Raw genomic sequence first — 21,837 nt, 5'->3', positions numbered from 1 at the left:
GTGGGCAAGGTAAAGGGATAACATCTCAAATGCACATACAGAGTATCTAATAAAAAAAAGAAAAACAAAATGTACTTGGACATTTCAGTGTCTTGGTGCCTCACACAGTTTGGAGCAGAACTTTTTACCCTTAAGTCCTAGATTGATTCAACAATTATTTTGGTAATCTAGGAATATTTTGTGTGTATAAGAACATGGATACTGTATGTATTATTAGTTTGTACAATTCTCTCTCTCTCTCTCTCCTCTCTCTCTCTCTCTCTCTCTCTCTCTCTCTCTCTCTCTCTCTGTGTGTGTGTGTGTGTGTGTGTGTTTTGAGAGTTCTTTAAGGCAGTGTTAATCTTAGTAACTAAAAGAGGCCTCAGACTTACTATGTTACACAAGCTGTCCTCAAACTCCTGATGCTCCTGCCTTGTGTTTCGAACTGCTGAGATTACATATGTATGTGCCATCATAATATACTCATTCAATGATTTCTGAACACTCCTTTGTCAAATGCTGTCTGGGCTACATGGAATGTGATAGGAATGGGTCAGAACAAACAAAACCCTTGACTAGCATGTCCTGGGCCTTGTCTTGATCTTTAGTATCAGGAAAAACAAAGCAAACTAGAAATCAGTCTTGTTTTAAGAATGTACTTTCTTATGAGGTCAGAAGAACACAAAAAATTAAGCTGGTGAGTAAAATATTAGAGCAGTAACACATAGTATGATGAATATAGGAAGGAATAGGGAGTCGGGGATGGTAGAGGTGGGGCTATCATTCTTTAGGGGTTGGTCAGGCAAGGCCTCATTCTGTGCTGGGTTTTAATGCAAAATCTGATAAAGGTCACAGTGAGGTATGACATATGACAGAAGATGAAGGTGTGTTGTTGCAGCTACAAAGGTCTGACGTAGGTACATATCAGAGAAAGAGAAAAGAGGTCAACATGGCCGGGATAGAGTGAGTTTGGGAGATGTCATGTTGGAGCATGATGAAAAGACAGGGCAAGGGAAAGTTTCCCATCCCAGAACCTAACATGCATCTTCTGTTTGGCTTAGTGTCTTGAACTTCAACACATCTGACAAAATCAGACCATGACTAGGATTTGAAGAGGCAATAATTGTGCCTGTGTGAGCATGTTTGTGCATATGCATGTGTGTGTTGATTTTGTTATGGTGTGTGGATAAAGTCCAGAGTGATCTAGCTGGAGTCAATTCTTTCCTTGTCATACTGCCTAGGGGTTAGTCTGAGATATAGGCTTGATGGCAAGGACCCTTACCAGCTAACCTACTCAAATGAGGGCAGTGATATTCTAAATATGCATCAAACATTGCAGTAGTTCATTTATAGACAAATTATTTACCTTTGACTTGTGAAATTGATTTCTTGGTATGGGCTTGCTAGGGTCTGCATGATAAAAATTATCTGTGAGTGGAATAGAAATTCCCATATTAGATGGAGGTCTGTAGTTTATCTGCAAGAAATTAAGCAAAAGAAAAGGGTTATGTGTTATTATTTACCATGGAATACATGTTTTATTTTTCCAGACAAATGTTCCGTGCAAATATTTCACTTTTAGATGAGGGTTCTATCACATATCTCACCATTTCAGTTCCTCTCACACTCATTTTCTGTAATTTCAAATACTTTACTCTGTGATGATATAATTTTGATTTGTAAGGAGGTGAAAGTGTCATTTAGTAATTAAAATAGCTTTTATAAAGTTAATGCAGGGTGGTTCTAAGCATTTTTAGAGAAGTTTTCAGTAATGCAGTTAGAATAGTTTCAAGTTTTGATTATTTATTTTCTGTCACAGACCTAAATATAGTTCATCAGCTAATTTTTAGTTTTAAAATTGTCACAAGCCTTGCCACATATTAAAAAAAATGTATACAAGTGAGGGCCAGGTCTCTGTCATCGGGACTCAATATGTGCCCTGGAAAGGCTGTGCTTGCAGATCAGCTGCATGGGCTTTTTTCCACCTGGACCAGTAGAGATCCTAGGACACAAGCCTGGGGAGGTCACACTGGGAGTTCTCAGAGTGCAGAGAGCACAATGCTCTTTGGAAAGGGGTCCATTTTGGCCCAGAGAAAGAGCTGGGTCTCCACCATTAGGACTCAGGACCTGTGGGCAGAGGGCTGAGCTCCCAAGAACAGCCTTATAAGAGCTCCCACACCTGATCCCACGAAGACAGTACTGAGTCACTGCCATCAGAACGCACTGCCTGCCCCAAAAGAGCTGAAAACCCAGGAGCAATTTTCTTCCTGAACCTATGAGCCCTCAGATCCACAGGAGAGATAAATGCCAGTCAGTGACAACAAGATCAACTAGCATCACAGATAACAAGATGACAAGAAGAAAGCAAAAGAACCAAAGCAATGGAAATGAAGACAACCTGGCAACATCAGAACTCAGCTCTCCCACCACAGCAAGTAGTGGATTGCCAAGCACACTAGAAAAACAAAACTTACACTTGAAACTTAGACATAATACTTCATGATGATTATGGAGATCTTGGAGAAGCACATGAACAACTCCCTTAAACAATTACAGGAGAACCAGGAAAAATCACTCAAAGAGCTACAGGAAACCGCAACCAAACAGATGATGGAATTGAAAACAGAAATAGAAACAATAAAGAAAATGCAAAAAGTGACAACCCTGGAAATATAAAACCTAAAAAAGAAATCAGGAGACCAATTAGAATTATACCTGACTTCTCAAGAGAGACTATGAAAGCTTGAAGATCCTGGACAGACATCATACAGACTCTAAGAGAACACAAATGCCAGCCCAGGTTACTATATTCAGCAAAACTCTCAATTACCATAGATAGAGAGACCAAGATATTCCAGGACAAAGCCAAATTTATGCAATATATGACCACAAATTCAGCCCTACAAAGGATAATAGATGGAAAACCCAACACAAGGAGAGAAACTACACCCAAGGAAAAGCAAGAAAATAACTATGCAAGAAAACCAAAAGAAGAAAGACACACAAATATAATTCTACCTCTAATAACAAAAATAACAGGAAACAACAATCACTATTCCTTAATATCTGTTAACATAAATGAACCCAATTCCCCAATAAAAAAGATATGGACTATCAGACTGGATACATAAACAGGATCCAGCATTTTTCTGCCTACAGGAAACTTATCTCATAGACAAAGACAGACACTACCTCAGAGTAAAAGGTTGGGAAAAAACCTTCCAAGCAAATGGCCCCAAGAAACAAGCTGGAGTAGCCATTCTAATACTGAATAAAATAGATTTTCAACTAAAAGTGATCAAAAAGATAAGAAAGGACACTTTTTACTCATTACTGGAAAGAAATATACCAAGATTAATTCTCAATCCTGAACATCTATGCTCTAAATACAATGGCATACACATTCATAAAAAAATAAGATTGGGAAAGTTCAACACCCCACTCTCATCAATGGAAATATCATGGAGACAGAAACTGAACAGAGACACAGCGAAACTAGCAGAGGTTATGAACCAATTAGAATCAATAGACATCTATAGAACATTTCATCCTAAAACAAAAGAATTTAACTTCTTCACAGCACCTCACAGCTTCCTCTCCAAAACTGACCATACAGTTGGTCACAAAACAAGCCTCAACAGATACAAGAATATCAAAATACTCCCATACATCCTATCAGATTACCATGGGCTAGGGTTGGTCTTTAATAACAACAAAGACACCAAAAAGCTTACACACACAAAGAATCTGGACAATGTGCTACTCAATGATAACATGGTCAAGGAAGAAATAAAAAAAATAAATTAAGGATGTTTTATAATTTAATGGAAATGAAAGTACAACATACGCAAACCTATGGGAAGCTATGAAAGTAGTACTAAGAGGAAAACTCATAGCTCTGAGTGCCTACAAAAAGGAAATAGAGACAGCATACACTAGCAGCACAGCTGAAAGCTCTAGAACAGAAAGAAGCAGATACACCCAAGAGGAATAGATGGCAGGAAATAATCAAACTCAGAGCTGTAATCAACCAAGTAGAAACAAACAAAAAAGTGTACAAGAAATCAACAAAACCAAAAGCTGGTTCTTTGAGAAAATCAACAAGATCAATAAACCCTTAACCAGAATAACTAAAGGGCATAGAGAGAGTATCCAAATCAACAAAATCAGAAATGAAAGGGGAGACATAACAACTTAAACTGAGGAAATTCAAGAAATCATCAGATCCTTCTACAAAAACCTATATTCAACAAAAGTAGAAAATCTGGGGGAAATGGACAAATTTTAAACAGATACCAGATACCAAAGTTAAATGAGGATCAGGTAAACCATCTAAAAGTCTCATAACACCTAAAGAAATAGAAGCAGTCATTAAAAACCTGCCAAACAAAAATTCCCAGCACCAGATGGGTTCAGTGCAGAATTCTATCAGACTTTCATAAAAGACATAATACCAGTACTCTACAAACTATTCCACAAAATAGAAACAGAAAGAATACTACCCAACTCGTTCGTCAAAGCCACAATTACACTCATACAAAAACCACATAAAGATCCTACAAAGAAAGAGAACTTCAGACCAATTTTCCTCCTGAAAATTGTTGCAAAAATGCTCAATAAAATTCTTGCAAACTGAATCTAAGAACACATCAAACAATCATTCACTATGATCAAGTAGGCTTCATTAGAGGGATGCAAGGATGGTTCAAAGTACGGAAATCCATCAACATAATTCACCATATGAACAAACTCTAAAAAAAAAAAAAATGATCGTCTCACTAGATACTGAGAAAACATTTGACAAAACTCAACACTGCTTCATATTAAAAGTCTTGGGAAGATTAGGGATTCAAGGACCATACCTAAACATAGTAAAAGGAATATAAAGCAAAATGGTAGCCAACATCAAACTAAATGGTGAGAAATTTGAAACAATCCACACTAAAATCAAGGACTAGACAAGGATGCCCTTTCTCTATATATATTCAATATATAGTACTAGAAGTACTAGCCAGAGCAATCAAACAGCAAAAAGAGGTCAAAGAATACAAATTGGAAAGGAAGAAGTCAAAATATCACTATATGCTGATGATATGTTAGTATATTTAAGTGGCCCTCAAAATTTCACCAGAGAACTCCTACAGCTAAAAAAGAACTTCAGCAAAGTGGCTGATTATAAAATTAACTAAAATCAATCAGTAGCCTCCCTCTACTCAAAGAATAAACATGCTGAGATAAAAATTAGGGAAAAGATACTCTTCATAATAGTCACAACAATATGAAACACCTTGATGTGACCCTAACTCAGCAAGTGAAAGATCTGTATGACAAAAACTTCAAGTCTCTGAAGAAGGAAATTGAAGAAGATCTTAGATGGAAAGATCTCCCATGCTCATGGATTGGAAGGATCAGCAATGTAAAAATGGCCCTCTTACCAAAAGCAATCCACAGATTCAATGCAATCCCCATCAAAATTCTAAGTAAATTCTTCATAGAGTTGTAAAGAGTAATTTGCAAATTCATCTGGAATAACATAAAACCTAGGATAGCAAAATCTATTCTCAACAACAAAAATACTTCTTCAGGACTCACCATCCCTGACCTCAAGCTATATTACAAAGCAGTTGTGTTTTAAAAAATCATGGTATTGGTACAGAGATAAGCAGGTAGATCAAAGGAACAAAATTAAAGACACAGAAATGAATCCACATACCTATGGTAACTTGATCTTTGACAAAGGAGCTGAAAACATTCAATGGAAAAAAGACAGCCCTTTCAACAAATGGTGATAGTTCAACTGGCAGTCAGCATGCAGTAGAATGCAAATTTACCTTTCCTATCTTCTATACAAAGCTCAAGTCCAAGTGGATCAAAGATCTCCACATAAAATCAGGTACACTGAAACTATTAGAAGAGAAAGTGGGGAAGAGCTTAGAACACATAGGCACTGGGAAATTTTTTTGAACGGAACACCAATGGCTTATACTCTAAGATCAAGAATCAACAAATGGGACCTCATGAAATTATAAAGCTTCTGTAAGACAAAGGATACTAGCAAAAGGACAAACCAACAACCAACAGACTTGGGAAAGATCTTTACCAATCCTATATCTTATAGAAGTCTAGTATCCAATATGTACAAAGAACTCAAAAAGCTAGACTCTTGAGTGTTGCTACCATCTCTGACCAGCAGAATAGGAGAGACGACACAGCGTTCTTTTTAAAGCGGTTTATTTAGGAACATTACAGCATGCAAGTGAAAATCTTTTTGTCTCTTTTTTGTCTCTCTTTCTGTTTCTCTTTTTGTCCTCTCTGCCCCCAAGCACAGTCTCTTTTATCCTCTCTCAACTCTACCTCCTCAGTCCATGTTGCGTGGCTGCAGTTCATAGGTCCACGTCATCTGGCCTGATCTTGAGTCATGGGTGCGCCTGTGCAGCTCGCACAGTGGGAGTGGCTAATCTTGGGGGCAGGAGGAAGTCAGGTACTAGTCACAAGACTAGGCCAAAGTCCCAAGTGCCATTTTTGGACTGCCACCACACCCGCTCTCCACATCTCAAATAACTCTTTTAAAATGGGGTACAGATCTAAACAAAGAATTCTCAACTGAGGAATATCAAATGGCCAAGAAGCATCTAAAGAAATGTTGAACATCTTTATTCACCTGGGAAATGCATACCAAAACAACCCAGAGATAACACTTCACACCCGTCAGAATGGCTAAGATCAAAAGCTCAGGTGACAGCAGATGTTGGCTAGGATGTGGAGAAAAAGGAACACTCCTCTATTGTTAGTAGGATTACAACCACTATGGAAATCAGTTGGAGGTTCCTCAGAAAATTGAACATAGTTCTATTTGAGGACCCTGTTATACCACTTTTGTGCACATAGCCAAAATATACTCTAACATATAAAAAGGACACATGCTCTACCATGTTCATCACGGTCTTTTTTTGTAATAGCCAGAAGCTGGAAAAAACCTGATGTCCTTCAGCAAAAGAATGCATCCAGAAATTGTGGTATATTTACACAATGGAATACTACTCAGCTATTAAAAACAATGACTTCATGAAAATCTTAGGCAAATGGATGGAACTAGAAAATATCATCCTGAATAAGGTAACCCAGTCACAAAATGATACAGAGGTAGTCCAGTCACAAAAGAACCCATATGGCATGCACTTACTGATAGGCAGATATTAGCCCAAAAGCTCAGAATACCCAAGAAACAATTCTCAAACTATATGATGACCAAGAAGAATGAAAAACAAAATGTAGGTGCCCCAGTCCTTTTTTAGAATGGGGAACTAAATACTCACAGGAGGAAATACACAGACAAAATGTAGAGCAAAGACTAAAGAAAGGCCACCCAGAGACTGCCAAACCTGGGGATTCATCCCATACATAGTCACCAAACCCAGACACTATTTTTGATACCAAGAAGTGCATGCTGACAGAACCCTCATATAGCTGTCTCCTGAGAGGCTCTGCCAGACCCTGAAAAATATAGAAGTAGATTCTGGCATCTAACCAGTGGACTAAGAACAGAGTCCCCAATACAGGAGTTGGACAAAGGACTGAATGAGCTGAGGGAGTTTGAAATGTCATAGTAAGTAGAACAATATCAACCAACCAGAACACCCTGAGTCCCAGGGACTAAACCACCAACCAAAGAGTGAACATGGAGCAACTTATGACTCAAGCTGCTTATGTATCAGAGGATGCCTTGTTGGGCATCAGTGGGAGGAAGGTTCTTTCTTGGTCCTGTGAAAGCTTGATGCCCCAGTATAGGAAAATGCCAGGGTAGGGATGTGGGAGCGAGTAGGTCAGTGGGTGAGTGAGCACCCTCATAGAAGCAGGGGGAATGGGATAGGAGGGTTGCAGAGGAAAAACTAGGAAAGGGGATAAAATTTGAAGTATAAATAAGGGAAACATCTGTAAAAGAAAATAAAAATATCTAAATACACAAACCAACAAAAAGAAATGAACCCTCACTACCATGTTCTCCAGATGACCCCTGGTTTGAAAAATAATGGAAATGCTAGAGCTTCTCAGACCAGAAATCTAACACAGAATGGCCATAGTGGCATTCATGACACACATGTTACTTGTTCTCTTAAAGATGCTATAATTAGATTTCTTACCGGCAGAGTTTTGATCAAATTGAAACCCTGACTGTCCTTGTGAACTCCTTTAATCCAGTCTTCAGGTGGTATGTTCCTGTCAGGAATGTGGTGCATAGTCCTGAGGTAACTGCAGCTGCTCTTTATGTTTGCCACAATTGTCGTAGCAAAGCAATCAGTTGATCCCCCCCAAAGAATCAGTGCTAGTGTAGTGAAACCCTAGAAAAATCCAAAAATGAAGTTTAGAAAGAACCCCAGAAACATCCAAAGTACACTGATTTTAAATATCCAGAGAATGACCTATGGTAGTTGTATTTTTGGTTATAAATGGATGAGTTTATAAAAGAAAAAGAATACATGAGAAGAAATTAGAGGGATACAAAACATCAAATCAGATACTCAATGTTCTTGACACAAGTAGTGGTTTGTGTGTGTGTGAGACAGGGTGAGGGAGAAGGAGGAAGGAAGGGAGGGAGAGAGAGGAAGGGAGGGAGACAGAGAGGGAGGGAGGGAGGAAGAGAGAGAGGGAGGGAGGGAGGGAGGAAGAGAGAGAGAGGGAGCAAGGAGGGAGGGAGGGAGGGAGTTCTTTTCTCTTTTCTTTGACTTTTCAAGTGTTTGAACTATAAGTATCTGCATGTGAAATGGATCCCCAGGTGGTGTAGCCTCTGGATGGCCTTTGCTTCAATTTCTGCTCCAGGAACAATTCTGGGTTAAAATTTTAGGGATAATATGGGTGGCCACATCCCTCAAACAGAGGTCCTGCCTAACCTCTGGATATGGTTTCTACAGGTCCTCCTCCCCTTTGTTGAGTATTTCAGCTAATATTCCCAATGGGTCCTGGGAGTCTCTTACTTTTCTGGCATCTGGACTTTCTGGTGGATATCCCCCACTGATTGCCACACATCTTTGTTCAATTTTCTGACTCTCTATATATTGTATATATTGCTCCCATATTCTCCCATACCTGATCCTGCCCCCCTTTCCCCTTCCCCTTTGTGTCTCGCTACCCTTTACCTCTTATGACTATTTTGTTCCCCCTCCTAAGAAGGATTGAAGCAACTCAACAAAACCAAGAGCTGGTTCTTTGAAAAAATCAACAAGATAGATAAACCCTTAGCCAGACTAATCTGAGGGTACAGAGACAGTATCCAAATTAACAAAATCAGAAAAGAAAATGAAGACATAATACAGAAACTGAGGAAATTTTAAAAATTTTAAAAATTAAAAAAAAATCATTAGAACCTACTACTAAAGTCTATATGCAAGAAAACTGGAAAATCTGGATGAAATGGACAATTTTCTAGACAGGTACCAAAGTTAAGTCAGGATCAGATAAACCCTCTAATCAGTCTCACAAAACCCTAAAGAAATAGAAGCAGTCATTAAAAGTCTCCCAACCAAAAAAAAAAAAAAAAGCCCAGGACCAAATGGTTTTAATGCAGAATTCTATCAGACCTTCGGTGAAGACCTAATGAACATCCAAACTTAATAGATTTGATAGGACTTGAAGATAAGTGTCGGGCTGGAGAGATGGCTCAGTGGTTAACAGCACTGTCTGCTCTTTCAAAGGTCCTGAGTTCAATTCCCAGCAACCACATGGTGGCTCACAACCATCTGTAATGGAATCAGATGCCCTCTTCTGATCTGTCTGAAAACAGTTACAATGTACTCACATAAAATAAATAAATAAACCTCTAAGAAAAGAAAGATATTGTTAGAATTATAAGTGTCCAGGTCACAATATATATGAGATACTAATATTAAAAAAACAAAAAAAGCAATATTTAATACTTCAAGACAAACATTACGTATGGCTCACTTGGGGAAGTGCTTGTCAAGTATGCATGAAGCCCAGGGTTATATTCCTGTTCCATTATTTGTCCCATTATTTCTTCCTGTGAGTATTTTATTCTCCCTTTTAATAAGGACTGAAGCACCCACATTTTGGCCTTCCTTTTTTTTTTTTTTTTTTTTTTTTTTTTTTTTTTTTGAGCTTCATAAAGGATGTGAATTGTTTCTTGGGTATTTTGAGTCTTTTGGGCTAGTATCCACTTATTAGTGAGTGCATACTATGTGTGTTTGACTGGGTTACATCACTCAGTATGATATTTTCTAGATTCATCCATTTGCCTAAGAATTTCATGAAGTCATTGTTTTAATAGCTGAGTGGTACTTCATTGTGTAAATGTACCACAATTTTTGTATCCATTCCTCTGTTGAAGGACATTTGTGTTCTTTCCAGCTTCTGGCCATGATAAATAAGGCTGCTATGAACACAGTAGAGTATATGTCCTTATTAGATGTTGGGGCATCTTTTGGGTATAGCCCAGGAGTGATATAGCTGGGTCTAAAGGCAGTACTATGTCCAGTTTTCTGAGGAACTGCCAGACTTATTTTCAGAGTAGTTGTACTAGCTTGGAATCCCACCAACAATGGAGGAGTGTTCCTCTTTCTCCATATTCTCACCAGCATCTGCTGTCACTTGAGGTTTTGATCTTAGCCATTCTGACTGGTATGAGGTAAAATCTGAAGGTGGTTTTGATTTGTATTTCCCTGATGACTAAGGATGTTGAACATTTCTTTAGGTGCTTCTTAGCATTCAGTATTCTTCAGTTGAGAATTCTTTGTTTAGTTCTGTTCTCCATTTTTTAAACAGGATTATTTTATTTTTCTGGAGTCTAACTTCTTGAGAATTCTGAAGTCTAACTTATTAAAAATTATCCCTCTATCAGATGTAGGATTGGTAAAGATCTTTTCTGAATCTTTTGGTTGCCATTTTGTCCTATTGACAGTGTTCTTTGCCTTACAGAAGCTTTGAAATTCATGATGTCCCATTTGTTGATTCAGGATCTTAGAGCATAAACCATTGGTGTTCTGACAAGGAAATTTTCCCTTGTGTCTATGTGTCCTAAGTTTTTCCCCACTTTTCTCTTCTATTAATTATAGTGTACCTGGTTTTATGTGGAGTTCTTTGATCCATTTGGACTTAAGCTCTGTACAAGGGAATAAGAATGGATCAATATATATTCTTCTACATCCTGACTACCAGTTGAACTAGCATCATCTTTTGAAAATGCTGTCTGTTTTCCATTTAATGTTTTTAGGTCCTTTGTCAAAGATCAAGTGACAGTAGGTGTGTGGGTTCATTTCTGGGTCTTCAAGTCTTCCTTGATCTACCTGCCTATCTCTGTACTAATACCATGTGGTTTTTATTACAATTGCTTTGTAATAAATAAATACAGCTTGAGATCAGGGATGGTGATTACCCCAGAAGTTCTTTTATTGTTGAGAATAGTTTTCTCACCCTTTTACTCTGATGTCATGTCTGTCTTTTTCGCTGAGATGAGTTTCCTGTATGCAGCAAAATGCTGCATCCTTTTTATCCAGTCTATTAGTCTATGTCTTTTTATTGGGGGAATTGAGTCCATTGGCATTAAGAAATATTAAGGAATAGTGATTGTTGTTTCCTGGGTTTGTTGTTGTTGTTAGAGGTACAATTATGTTGGTGTGCTTTTCTTCTTTTGGGATTGTTTTGAGAAGCTTACTTTCTTGCTTTTCCTAGGTAGTTTCCCTCCTTATGTTGGCGTTTTCTGTTTATTATCCTCTGTAGAACTGGATTTTTGGAAAGATATTGTATAAATGTGGTCTTGTCCTGGAATATCTTTATTTTGCCTTGTCCTGGAATATCTTTGTTTTTCCCATCTATAGTAACAGAGTTTTGCTGGATATAGGAACCTGGGCTGGAATTTGTGTTCTCTTAGGGTCTTTATGACGTCTGTCCAGGATCTTCTAGCTTTCATAGTCTCTGTTGAGAAGTCTGGTATAATTGTGACCAGTTTGCCTTTATATGTTACTTGACCTGTTTCCCTTACTGCTTCTAATATTTTTCTTTGTTTTGTGCATTTGGTATTTTGACTATTATGTGATGGGAGGAATTTCTTTACTGAGCCAATCTACTTAGAGTTTTGTAGGCTTCTTGTAGGTTCATGGACATCTCTGTGGGTTGATTTTAAGGTGAGATACATGGTTGGACAGTGAAGAAATAGGCGGAGAAAAGGCTAGAAAAACAGAAGAGAAGGAGAGAGGGAGAAATTTGGGGAGGAGGCAGATGTTTATGTTTCTCTCGGAGTATCTCTTCATAAATAAGGTTGCTATGTATGTTTTGCAAGGGATGGAATTGTACAAGATCATTTAAAATATAAAGGTTAGCAAATTATATTTTATCTATTGGATCAGAGTAGTTTGGTGTGTTCATTGATGTGACTACTTAATTTAGAGTTCAAAGAGTGTAGTGGCAGAATGCATAAAGCCTGCCATAGAGTTTAGATGTGTGTGCCTAAGGCTTGGCAACAACATGCCAAGGGTGAGTGAAAACAAGACACTGTGGTGGCTGTATCCAACCGGAACAACACCAGCAGGGGCAGTAAGTAGCGTGGGGACCACATGGTGTTTGCTTGGCTCTACACTAGAGAGGAGTGAGACTGAGGGCCAGATAAAAGGTTAAAACATCTTTTTTTTTTCCAAGCTGTGACTGTTTAACTGACCACATTATAAAAATGCCATGGGAGACACCTTAGTTTGTCTGTCTAATGAGCCTGTTTATTTGGTCTTCTCTATTGCCAGCATCTCCACCTTCTACAATGTGAGTTGTCTTTTTCTTCTTTCCACCTCTGGGGGGAAGATTATTTAAAGTTACACAGTGTTTTCCACCTATATAGGTCTCATGAATTAGATCTTCCCTGCAGATGATGCCAAATTTACCAAGATTCGAGCAATCAAGGAATTATCTGTCAAGGCAATCTTCTTTTTATTAATTTTGCCATAGCCTCGCTTGTAGATGAGCTCATTTATGACTTCAGGTATGGGTAACCCCCACACACAATGTACGGTTCCACAATCCTCAGCATGTTAACTGAAGCCTTGTTGAGCTTAACAAAGGTGCCATTGAAAATCTGTCAGACGAAGAAGCTGCAACACCTTGCGCACCTGGCTTACTCCACCAATACCCCGGATTCTGATGACAAACGCCAATTTTGGTTTTGCAGGCACATAGAACTTTCAGCCTTCCTTGCCATCCTAGCCATCCGAATCTCAGTGCGGTACATCTGCCTGTACTCCTTGTAATAGTACTTTGCCTTCTCCTAGATGAGCTTCCTCCTTGCCTTTCGCAGTGTCTTCAGGGTACACTTCTTCCTCAGGTGCTTCACCTTCAACTCTGAAATTCCTTCCCCTTTTCTTAAGGGTTTCGGCACAGCAGGAACCTTTTCTTAAGGGTTTTTGGCACAGTAGCAACCTTCTTTCACTTCTCTGGAACAGCCTCCATGGTTTCAGCTGGAAAAGGAGAGCTAAGCCATCTTTTAATATTTGCTGCATCACATCTCTTTCTTTAGGTTAGGGAAGTTTTCTTCTATAAGTTTGTTGAAGATATTTACTGGTCCTTTAAGTTGGGAATCTTTGCTTTCTTCTATACCTGTTATCCTTGGGTTTTGTCTTCTCATTGTGTCCTGGATTTCGTGGATGTGTTTTGGGTTAGGAGCTTTTTGCTTTTTTCATTTTCTTTGACTATTGTGTCAATGTTTTCTATGGTATCTTCTGCACCTGAGATTCTCTCTTCTATCTCTTTTATTTTGTTGGTGATGTTTGCATCTATGACTCCTGATCTCTTTCCTAGGTTTTCTATCTCCAGGATTGAGTCTTTTTGTGATTTCCTTTTTATTTCTATCTCCAGTTTTAGATCCTGTTGGTTTTGTTCAATTCCTTCATCCATTTGGTTGTGTTTTCCTTTAATGTATTTTTGTGTGGGAAAGTTTTGTGTCCTGATGGCAGTGGGACTGCCATAGCACTGGACACAGATGGAGACCCAAAGGGTTCAGTCCCAGGCAGCCTCCAGATCACATATTTCTAACTTTTATCCAGCCTGCCTTATAAAATACCACATATGTTAAATGTGCTTACTTATCCTGGGTAGAATAATTAAGTTTCTCTTTCATAGCTCTAAGTTAACATATTCTATATCTAACAAGCTGTTTAATAATAATAACAATAGCAATAATAATAATAATAATAATAATAAAACTCTTACTTTTTGAAAAAATTTGCCATTTATATTAATGGTTAGAATATAATTAAGATGGATGTCATAATAACCTCTTGTCTTAACGTCCAATAATGCTGGGTTTCCAAGCATCACAGTGACTGGAGAGATAGGAAATGCTTTCAAACCTATGAAATCAGTGCCAACAGTTAACATTATATAAGGAAATTATAAAAATAACTTAATAATGATTAACAATTTTAATAATTCTTAGAAAAATTTACCTTCAGAGACATTTTCCTCAGAAAGTATTTTTTCTCTTCTACTCCTTTCTCATCCAGGTTTTCAGATGGATAGCAAGGTCTCTTGGGTACTACTGGTTTTGTTTCTTACTAGGCAGGTAGTTGTACCTACAATTACCTACAACTATGGAGCTGAGGAAACTGATGCCTATTAAATGACTATTACTATCCTTGCCAAGTTTTATGTGGGCTGAGAACTGAACTCAGTTCTCTGCAAGAGTCATGTGAGTCTAGTGCTCCTTCAAAAGATTGTAGCAATTTTTACTGTTTTCTGATAACTTCCTCCAGAGAAATGTAAGGGAGTAGAAAAAACAGACACATCTCTCTGACTCACTCTTTTTAGGTAATCTAGGATAAACATTGCTTACTGTAACAGTTTTCTCCCCTGTGGCATTTCTAGCTGCCACTTCCAGTTATGAATAATGCATAACCTTGAATTTGAACTGAGTTTACTCAAAAATATTCCCCTCTTATAATAGTCCTAGGTGAAGTATATATAATTTTTCTCAGTAAGAACTTTTTCTGCTTTTGTTTTCTGTGGAGACATTGCTTAGAAAAGTATTTCAACTGGATTCTTACTTGCTAGAAGAAGAAAGTCTTTTCTTTACTTTGGCATCTCCTAGCATTGTTTATTAGACTTGTACCCACATAGAGGCAATTCCAAGGCAGTTAGTGACAGGCAGGGCACAGACGACAAAGAAATTCGGGGCCCCTTTTTTCTTAATACATAGGTAAGTGTTACCCATGGAGATCAAAACATTGTGCATTTTGTATTTTATATATTAATATCGTTACATTTGGATTTATGTACCACAGTGTAGGTGCTAACAGTTATGCATGCTTCTTTGTAGAGCCATAAAAGCTATGCTAAAAGCATTGACTCTTTACTTGAACTTGCAGATATCTGAGGAGTGACTCAAATGGGATGAGAAGTTTGACATCTGTCTTGATATTTCATAGCAGGCACCTAGAAACTTCTTTTGTTAAAAAGCATCGACTTCCACTAAGGTCCACTAGGAAACTAGGAAGACAAAAACCTGGCATGCCCACCTACATTTCAGATCTGTCCTTTACTTTGGGCCAGACACATGCTTAACTTTGCATGCACATATTAATTGTTCAAAAGTGTCCATAAACAAATAATCAATCCTATAGGGAATATAAAATATGATGCTCTATTTTTCTTATACAGATGACTTAAGGCTTCAGAGAAACATCAGATGCTGTCCCTCATCCCAAAGGTTGACTCCTGCTTGCCTGCCCTTCTTTTAAAACTAAGGCTTATCTCTAGTGAAAAATACAGGTCTAGGGTAAAGACATTTGCTCTTTACAATACAGATGACCCGTGTCTCACTCTGGGGACGCATAGTTTAGATGGAGAGTTTCTAGGTGCCTGTTATGAAATGTCAAAAACGATATTAATGTATAAAATACAAACTGCACAATGTTTTAATCTCCCAAAAGTTGTTCTCTGATCCCCACAGGTCCCACACGTACACTGTGGTCTATGTGTGTAACCATATAGTCTCACAAACACAAACAAAACAATCAAGACAGCAGACTATGTGACTAAGTTCATGTACTAAGAGAGGCCAGGGACTGGGACGGGACTAAAGCTGATGCTGGCAGTTATATCACAGGGAAGTCTTCACAATAGCTGATGTCCAAGACTGAACATTTGCAAAACAGGACGTGGGAATAAGTTCCAGAAATGATGAGGAGAGGGGTGCATAGGAGTGGTGAAGGTCAGAGGTCAGATGGGAAGGACTGTACCTTCTGTAAAATCCAATCAATGGGGAAGAGGGAGAGAGGAATTGCACTCAGGCCAATAGAGTGGATGTTTCATGCCCAGTGGGGCGCCTGCCACTTTGTCTGAGTTGGCAGCTGACTTTGCAATTCTCTCAGTGAGTCTCCAGAGATCACTACCATGGAGCAGGAGGCCTGAAACCCCACAGTACCTAACCTATCTCAGGCATTTTCAAAAATGAAGGTGCAAAACAAGAGGAACCGGAGCCTTTTCTCTTATTCTCTCCGCATGCCGGTCAGAGCTCCACTCCCAAGCATTGCCCTAAACCTGAAGTGGGGATAATAAGAGCTGTGTACACAAGCAGGACCAGTGGGAACGGTGAGAACACTGAACCCACATGTAGTTCCAGCATTGAACGAGCAACTAGACCCTGCCTAGACTGAAACTGCCTGATTATTTCTCTCGTTCCAACTCATCCTCCATTGAAACATAAAGCATGTCAGTACTCTAAAGAGACTTATACCTCGCTATCTGTTTTTCTTCCCAGTGTTTTGCACTGACTTCATCCCTCTCTTCAGCTTTTCTTCAGTGCTCATTTCTTTAACTTTGGCATATTTATACTTCTAGCCCTTCTTTAGTAAACTAATATGAGGTCAAAATCCACTATAATGTTCTAGAGAAGGCATAAACACTTTCTTATCACGTCCGGCCTGCATCTCCCTCTGACTCCTCTGCCCACAAAAACCTATCTTAGTTCTCTCATTATTGCTGTGACAACATACCCTGAGAAGAGCAATGTATAGAAAGAAGAGTTTATTTTCGCTCACATTTCAAGGTAAAGTCTGTTCTGGTGGGAAAGTCAGGTTGAAGCAGTGGGCATTTCATCCATAGCCAAGAATCAGAAAACAGTATGAATGCATGCACTAATCCCGCACAAGCATGTTGAAAAGCCTTCCACCCTGGTGATTCTTATTTGTCAAGTTGACATCAGGAAGCTCTGAGCTTGGGATGACAGGGAGTTAAGGAACCAGCCCTTCCATACACAGACCATGCACTAAACCTGATTCCTATTCACCGAGACTTGTCTGCTGAACATTAGTGACACTGACAGTCCGTGCATGCCTTTATGTAGATGTGTGTGTGTGTGTGTGTGTGTGTGTGTGTGTGTGTGTGTGTGTGTGTATGAGTACATACCTTGAAACTTTAGTTAAACTATAACAGTCACTAGCAGCTGCACTACTGTCCTGCTTATGGATACAATTTCTGTCCTATTAACTCCAGCCAGCAAAGATGTCTGGCAACCTCAAGCAACAAGTGTTACTTGTTGCTGATTTGTCTGGCTCAACACAGCCCTGCCGTGGGGTCTCCGGCTGCTCTCATCTACAATCTACGCCTTCGTCTTCTCAATTGCTACCTTGCCAAGCTACCTGCAGTTGTCCCAGAACCTGCTCCTTTCACAGCTAATATCACTATGGCTCAATACATCCCATTACTTCAGAGACACTTTAGACCTAGAAGTTTGGGGTCCACAAACTTAAAATTCTTTAAAGTTCTTATGATTATTTGCTAATTTATTCTTGCTGTATGTGTATCATGTGTGTGTGTGTGTGTGTGTGTGTGTGTGTGTGTGTGTGGTTTTCTTTTCAAATGTGCATATATGAATGCCATGGTGAACATGTGCAGGTCAGAGAGTCATTTTGTGAAGTTACTTCTCTTTCAGCTGTGGGATCCAGAGGCCAAACTTGGGTCATCCAAGTGGAATGGCAAGTGCTTATATAAACTGAGACTTCTCATTAGCCCTCACACCTCACATGTGTTTCACTCTGTGTGGGGGGGGGGGAGGGATGGCGGTGTGGGGAGGACTGTTTCTGCTTATTCATGTGGGTGATGGGTTTGCACATGAGATAGTGCTCTTGGAAAGGTTGGAGGACCACTTGTGGGACTTGATTCTTAATTCTCTTCTTCCACTATGCTGATCACAGTCTTGGTGGAAAGTGTCCTAACTTGCTGAGCCATTTTGCCAGCCTATCCTCACACATTTTTAAATAATTGTGTGAAAATGTATTATAAAGTATAATATTGGGTGTAAAAAATTTTGGCTTGAATTAAATACATGAAATAGGGGCTGGAAAGATTGATTCCTCCGTGGTTAGGGGAACTTGACATTTTTGTAGAGGCTCTTGATTTGATTCCCAACACTCATATAATAGCTTACAACATGTGTCATTGAGTTCCAGAGGATCTTAAAGCCCCTTAATGGGCACTGTGGGCAGACACATGGTACAGATACACAAAATAAAATACTCATAGACACAAAATAAAAATAAACACATTCTTTAGAAATACCTAAGATAAATAATGCTGTAAAAATGAAATTAAAGTTTTCTTTTAGGAGGACAAAAAAATCTATGCTAAAATATTATTAAAGTGTTGACTATGAATTTAACCTTCATTTCTGCATTTTCTCCCTTTGGTTTTTTGAGACGGGGTTTTTCTGTGTAACAGTCCTGGCTGTCCTGGAACTCACTCTGTAAACCAGGCTGGCCTGGAACTCTAGAGATTCACCAACCTCTGCATCCTAAATGCTAGAGTGAAGGCGTGTACTACTACTTGCCTGACTTACTTTAAAAATGATTATTGTATAGATTGTATGGTGACTATAAACATTTAAAACGTCTATAAAACATTTAATATAGAGCTTAAACTATAACCATTATTAGAACACATCTCTGTTGGTAGTAGAATCCTAGCAATCAGGGAAGCCAAATGAAATATCAAAGAGTATGATTTATACAAAAGAAAAAAAAAACATTTTTTCAAGCTTACCAATTGAATTTGGATGAAAATGAAGTGTAAATTGTACTTGGTTTCCCACATCAATATACTTCACAATACTAAGGGACTCAAAATCAATACTATCCGTGTGAATTAAAAAGTCACATGGTTTTAAGCCTATGGTCCAAATTCGTCCTCCAACTGTGCCAAAACTGTATAAGAACCAAGTGCCTTCTGTAAAGTTCAATGTTGATTTTACTGTTTGAGGCATAGTAGCCAAAGCTGAAGCAGTCCATTCATCCTTAATTTCTACAATCAGGAAGCTGCTATGGCCAAGCACCAACACAGTCTTTTCTACATCTGTAGATCTAAATGTATGGTTGGCATCTGAAGATTAAAAAAAGAGAAGATATGATATAAAAGAAAATAGTTAATGTTCATTAAGCAAGTGTGATCACAATTAACAAATGTTTCATCTGGTTATTTAAAATGATTATAGCCTCAGAACATATTTTCCAAACTTCTGTTACAATTAAATTATAGTATTTTATAGAAATTTCATTAAGAATATGTCATCATGAAGCCTGGAGGCCTGCCCGCAGGTTGCTGGGTGCCCAGAAGAGAGTTCTCACTTCTGAGTCCAGAGGTAAGTCCACACTTCCTCCCCACTGTCTATCCCCGGACAGGCTGCACAGAACTCTCAGGTCCCAGGTAGTGGTGCTATCCAGGAACAGACACTTTGTGCCCAAGACCAGACCAGGCCCAATTGTATCGGGACTGGGCTCTCCCATCGGAGCTCACAGCCTACCCAGAGAGCTGAACACACAGAAGCAGTCTCCCTCCAGAGATCCTGAGCTCACAAACCCACAGGAGGGACAAGCTTCAGTAAGAGACAACAAGATCACCTAGCAGCACCGATAATAAGATGGCAAGAGCCAAGTGCAAGAATCTAAGAAATGGAAACCAAGAGAAGCTGGCAACATCAGAACCCAGTTCTTACATCATAGCAAATAGTGGATATCCCTACTCACCAGAAAAACAAGATTTAGACTTAAAATCATACTTCATGATGATGATGGAGATCCTTAAGAAGCACATAAATAACACACTTAAGGAAGAATAGGAAAGCCAGGAGAACACATGCAAATAAGTTGAATCCCTTAAAGAGAAAACACACACACACACACACACACACACACACACAAAACACAAAAATTACTTAAAAAGCTACAGGAAAGCACAACCAAACAGGTAAAGTAATTGAAAACAGAAAGAGAAACGATGAAGAAATCATAAAAGGAGACAACCCTGAAGTTGGAAAACCTAGGAAAGAATACCAGGAGTCATAGACACAAGCATCACCAACAGGATACAAGAGATGGAAGATAGAATCTCAGGAGCAGAAGACACCAGAGAAATCACTGACACAACAGTCAGAGAAAATGAAAATATCAACAAGCTTCTAACTCAAAACATCCAGGAAATCCAGGATACAGAAGATCAAACCTAAGGATAATAGGTGTAGAAGAGAGCTAAGACTCCCAACTAAAAGGCCCAGTAAATATCTTCAACAGAATTATAGAAGAGAACTTTCTAACCTAAAAAAAGAGATGACCACGAACATACAAGAAGCCTACAGAACCCCAAATAGACTGGACCAGAAAAGAAATTCTTCCAAGCACATGATAGTCAAAACAACAAATGCTCAAAACAAAGAGAGAATACTAAAAGCAGTAAGAGAAAAAGGACAGGTAACATATAAAGGCAGACCAATCAGAATACACCAGACTTTTCAACAGAGACTATGAAAGCTAGAAGATCCTGGACAGACATTATACAGACCCTAAGAAAACACAAATGACAGCCCAGGTTACTATATCCAGCAAACTTCTCAATTACCATAGATGGAGAAACCAAGATATTCCAGGACAAATGTGGTCCAGTGAAGGCTCGTTTCCCCAGTGGAGGGAAATGCCAAGGTGCTGAGGTAGGAGAGGGTGATTGGGAGAGGGGGCATTCTCATGGAGGCAATGGGAGGGATGGGGGTTGGGACTAGGGGAACAGGATAACATCTGAAATGTAAATGCAGAGAATATCTAGTAAAAATGGGTGGAAAAGAATATGTCACCACAAAGTTATCCTTTAATGTTTACTTTACAATCATCATATAAAATTCTCAGTAGAAAGGCTGGAGAGATGAGTCAGTGGTTAAGAACACTTGCTGCTCTTCCAAAGGACCCTCAGCTTGTACTCAAAATCTAACTTCTGCAGGCATGGATAGTCCACATACATATATGAAAGCAAAACATGCATACCCATTAACTAAAAGACATAAACCAAGACAAAATTTCAGCAGAAAAAAAAAAAAAAAAACCAGAAGAATCTACCTTCTCTTCTTTCTCCCTCATTCTTTACCCATCTCTCCTATCCTTCCTGTTATCCTTTTATTGTTCTTTGCGAATAGTAATACTTACACTTCAAAATTAAAAGATAAACATTAGATTTGTTGTGTGTATTTTTGTTTTCATTGCATGTATGTAAGTGTACCACAAACATAATGGCTCTGGCAGAGATACAAAAGAATGTCATAACTCCCAGACTAGAGATACTTGGTGACTTTCTTCTTCCTTTTGCCATATCCCCAACTTGGGGCCAGCTGATAAGCCACAAGCCTAGATCCAGTCTTGTGGGATATAAACCCTTATTATTCATTCAAGTTGCTTCTTCATTTAATATTCCCTTTACCCAATTTGTTACCATCTGTAAACCCACAAGCCTAGTTCCATACCATGGCCCAGGAACCCTCTTTGTTTTTGAAACACCTTTGGGAGGGAAGCTGTTTCTTTACTTTCTACCTCCACATCTCCTTCTAGTACTTCC

At 38.8% G+C, this 21,837-nt stretch overlaps 1 protein-coding gene and 1 pseudogene across 2 annotated transcripts in view; both read right to left on the bottom strand.

Moving 5' to 3' along the window:
• CATSPERB (cation channel sperm associated auxiliary subunit beta) overlaps positions 1 to 21,837 on the bottom strand; it is a gene marked incomplete at both ends in the record, with an annotated part of 137,568 nt that overhangs the window by 18,652 nt on the left and 97,079 nt on the right. Inside the window, 4 exons of the mRNA XM_080913138.1 lie at positions 1,346 to 1,456; positions 8,121 to 8,318; positions 14,182 to 14,321; positions 19,009 to 19,344. Coding sequence (XP_080769264.1) covers positions 1,346 to 1,456; positions 8,121 to 8,318; positions 14,182 to 14,321; positions 19,009 to 19,344 — 785 coding nt within the window. The remainder of the gene's footprint in view (positions 1 to 1,345; positions 1,457 to 8,120; positions 8,319 to 14,181; positions 14,322 to 19,008; positions 19,345 to 21,837) is intronic.
• LOC308419088 (large ribosomal subunit protein uL30-like) lies at positions 12,673 to 13,422 on the bottom strand (annotated as a pseudogene). Its single transcript has one exon. The product of its transcript is annotated as a large ribosomal subunit protein uL30-like (transcript).

Source organism: Micromys minutus (assembly GCF_963924665.1).
Source record: "Micromys minutus genome assembly, chromosome: 1".
Taxonomy (NCBI): domain Eukaryota; kingdom Metazoa; phylum Chordata; class Mammalia; order Rodentia; family Muridae; genus Micromys; species Micromys minutus.
Note: the sequence above shows the minus strand (reverse complement) of the source record. Positions and strands in the feature narration are given on the sequence as shown.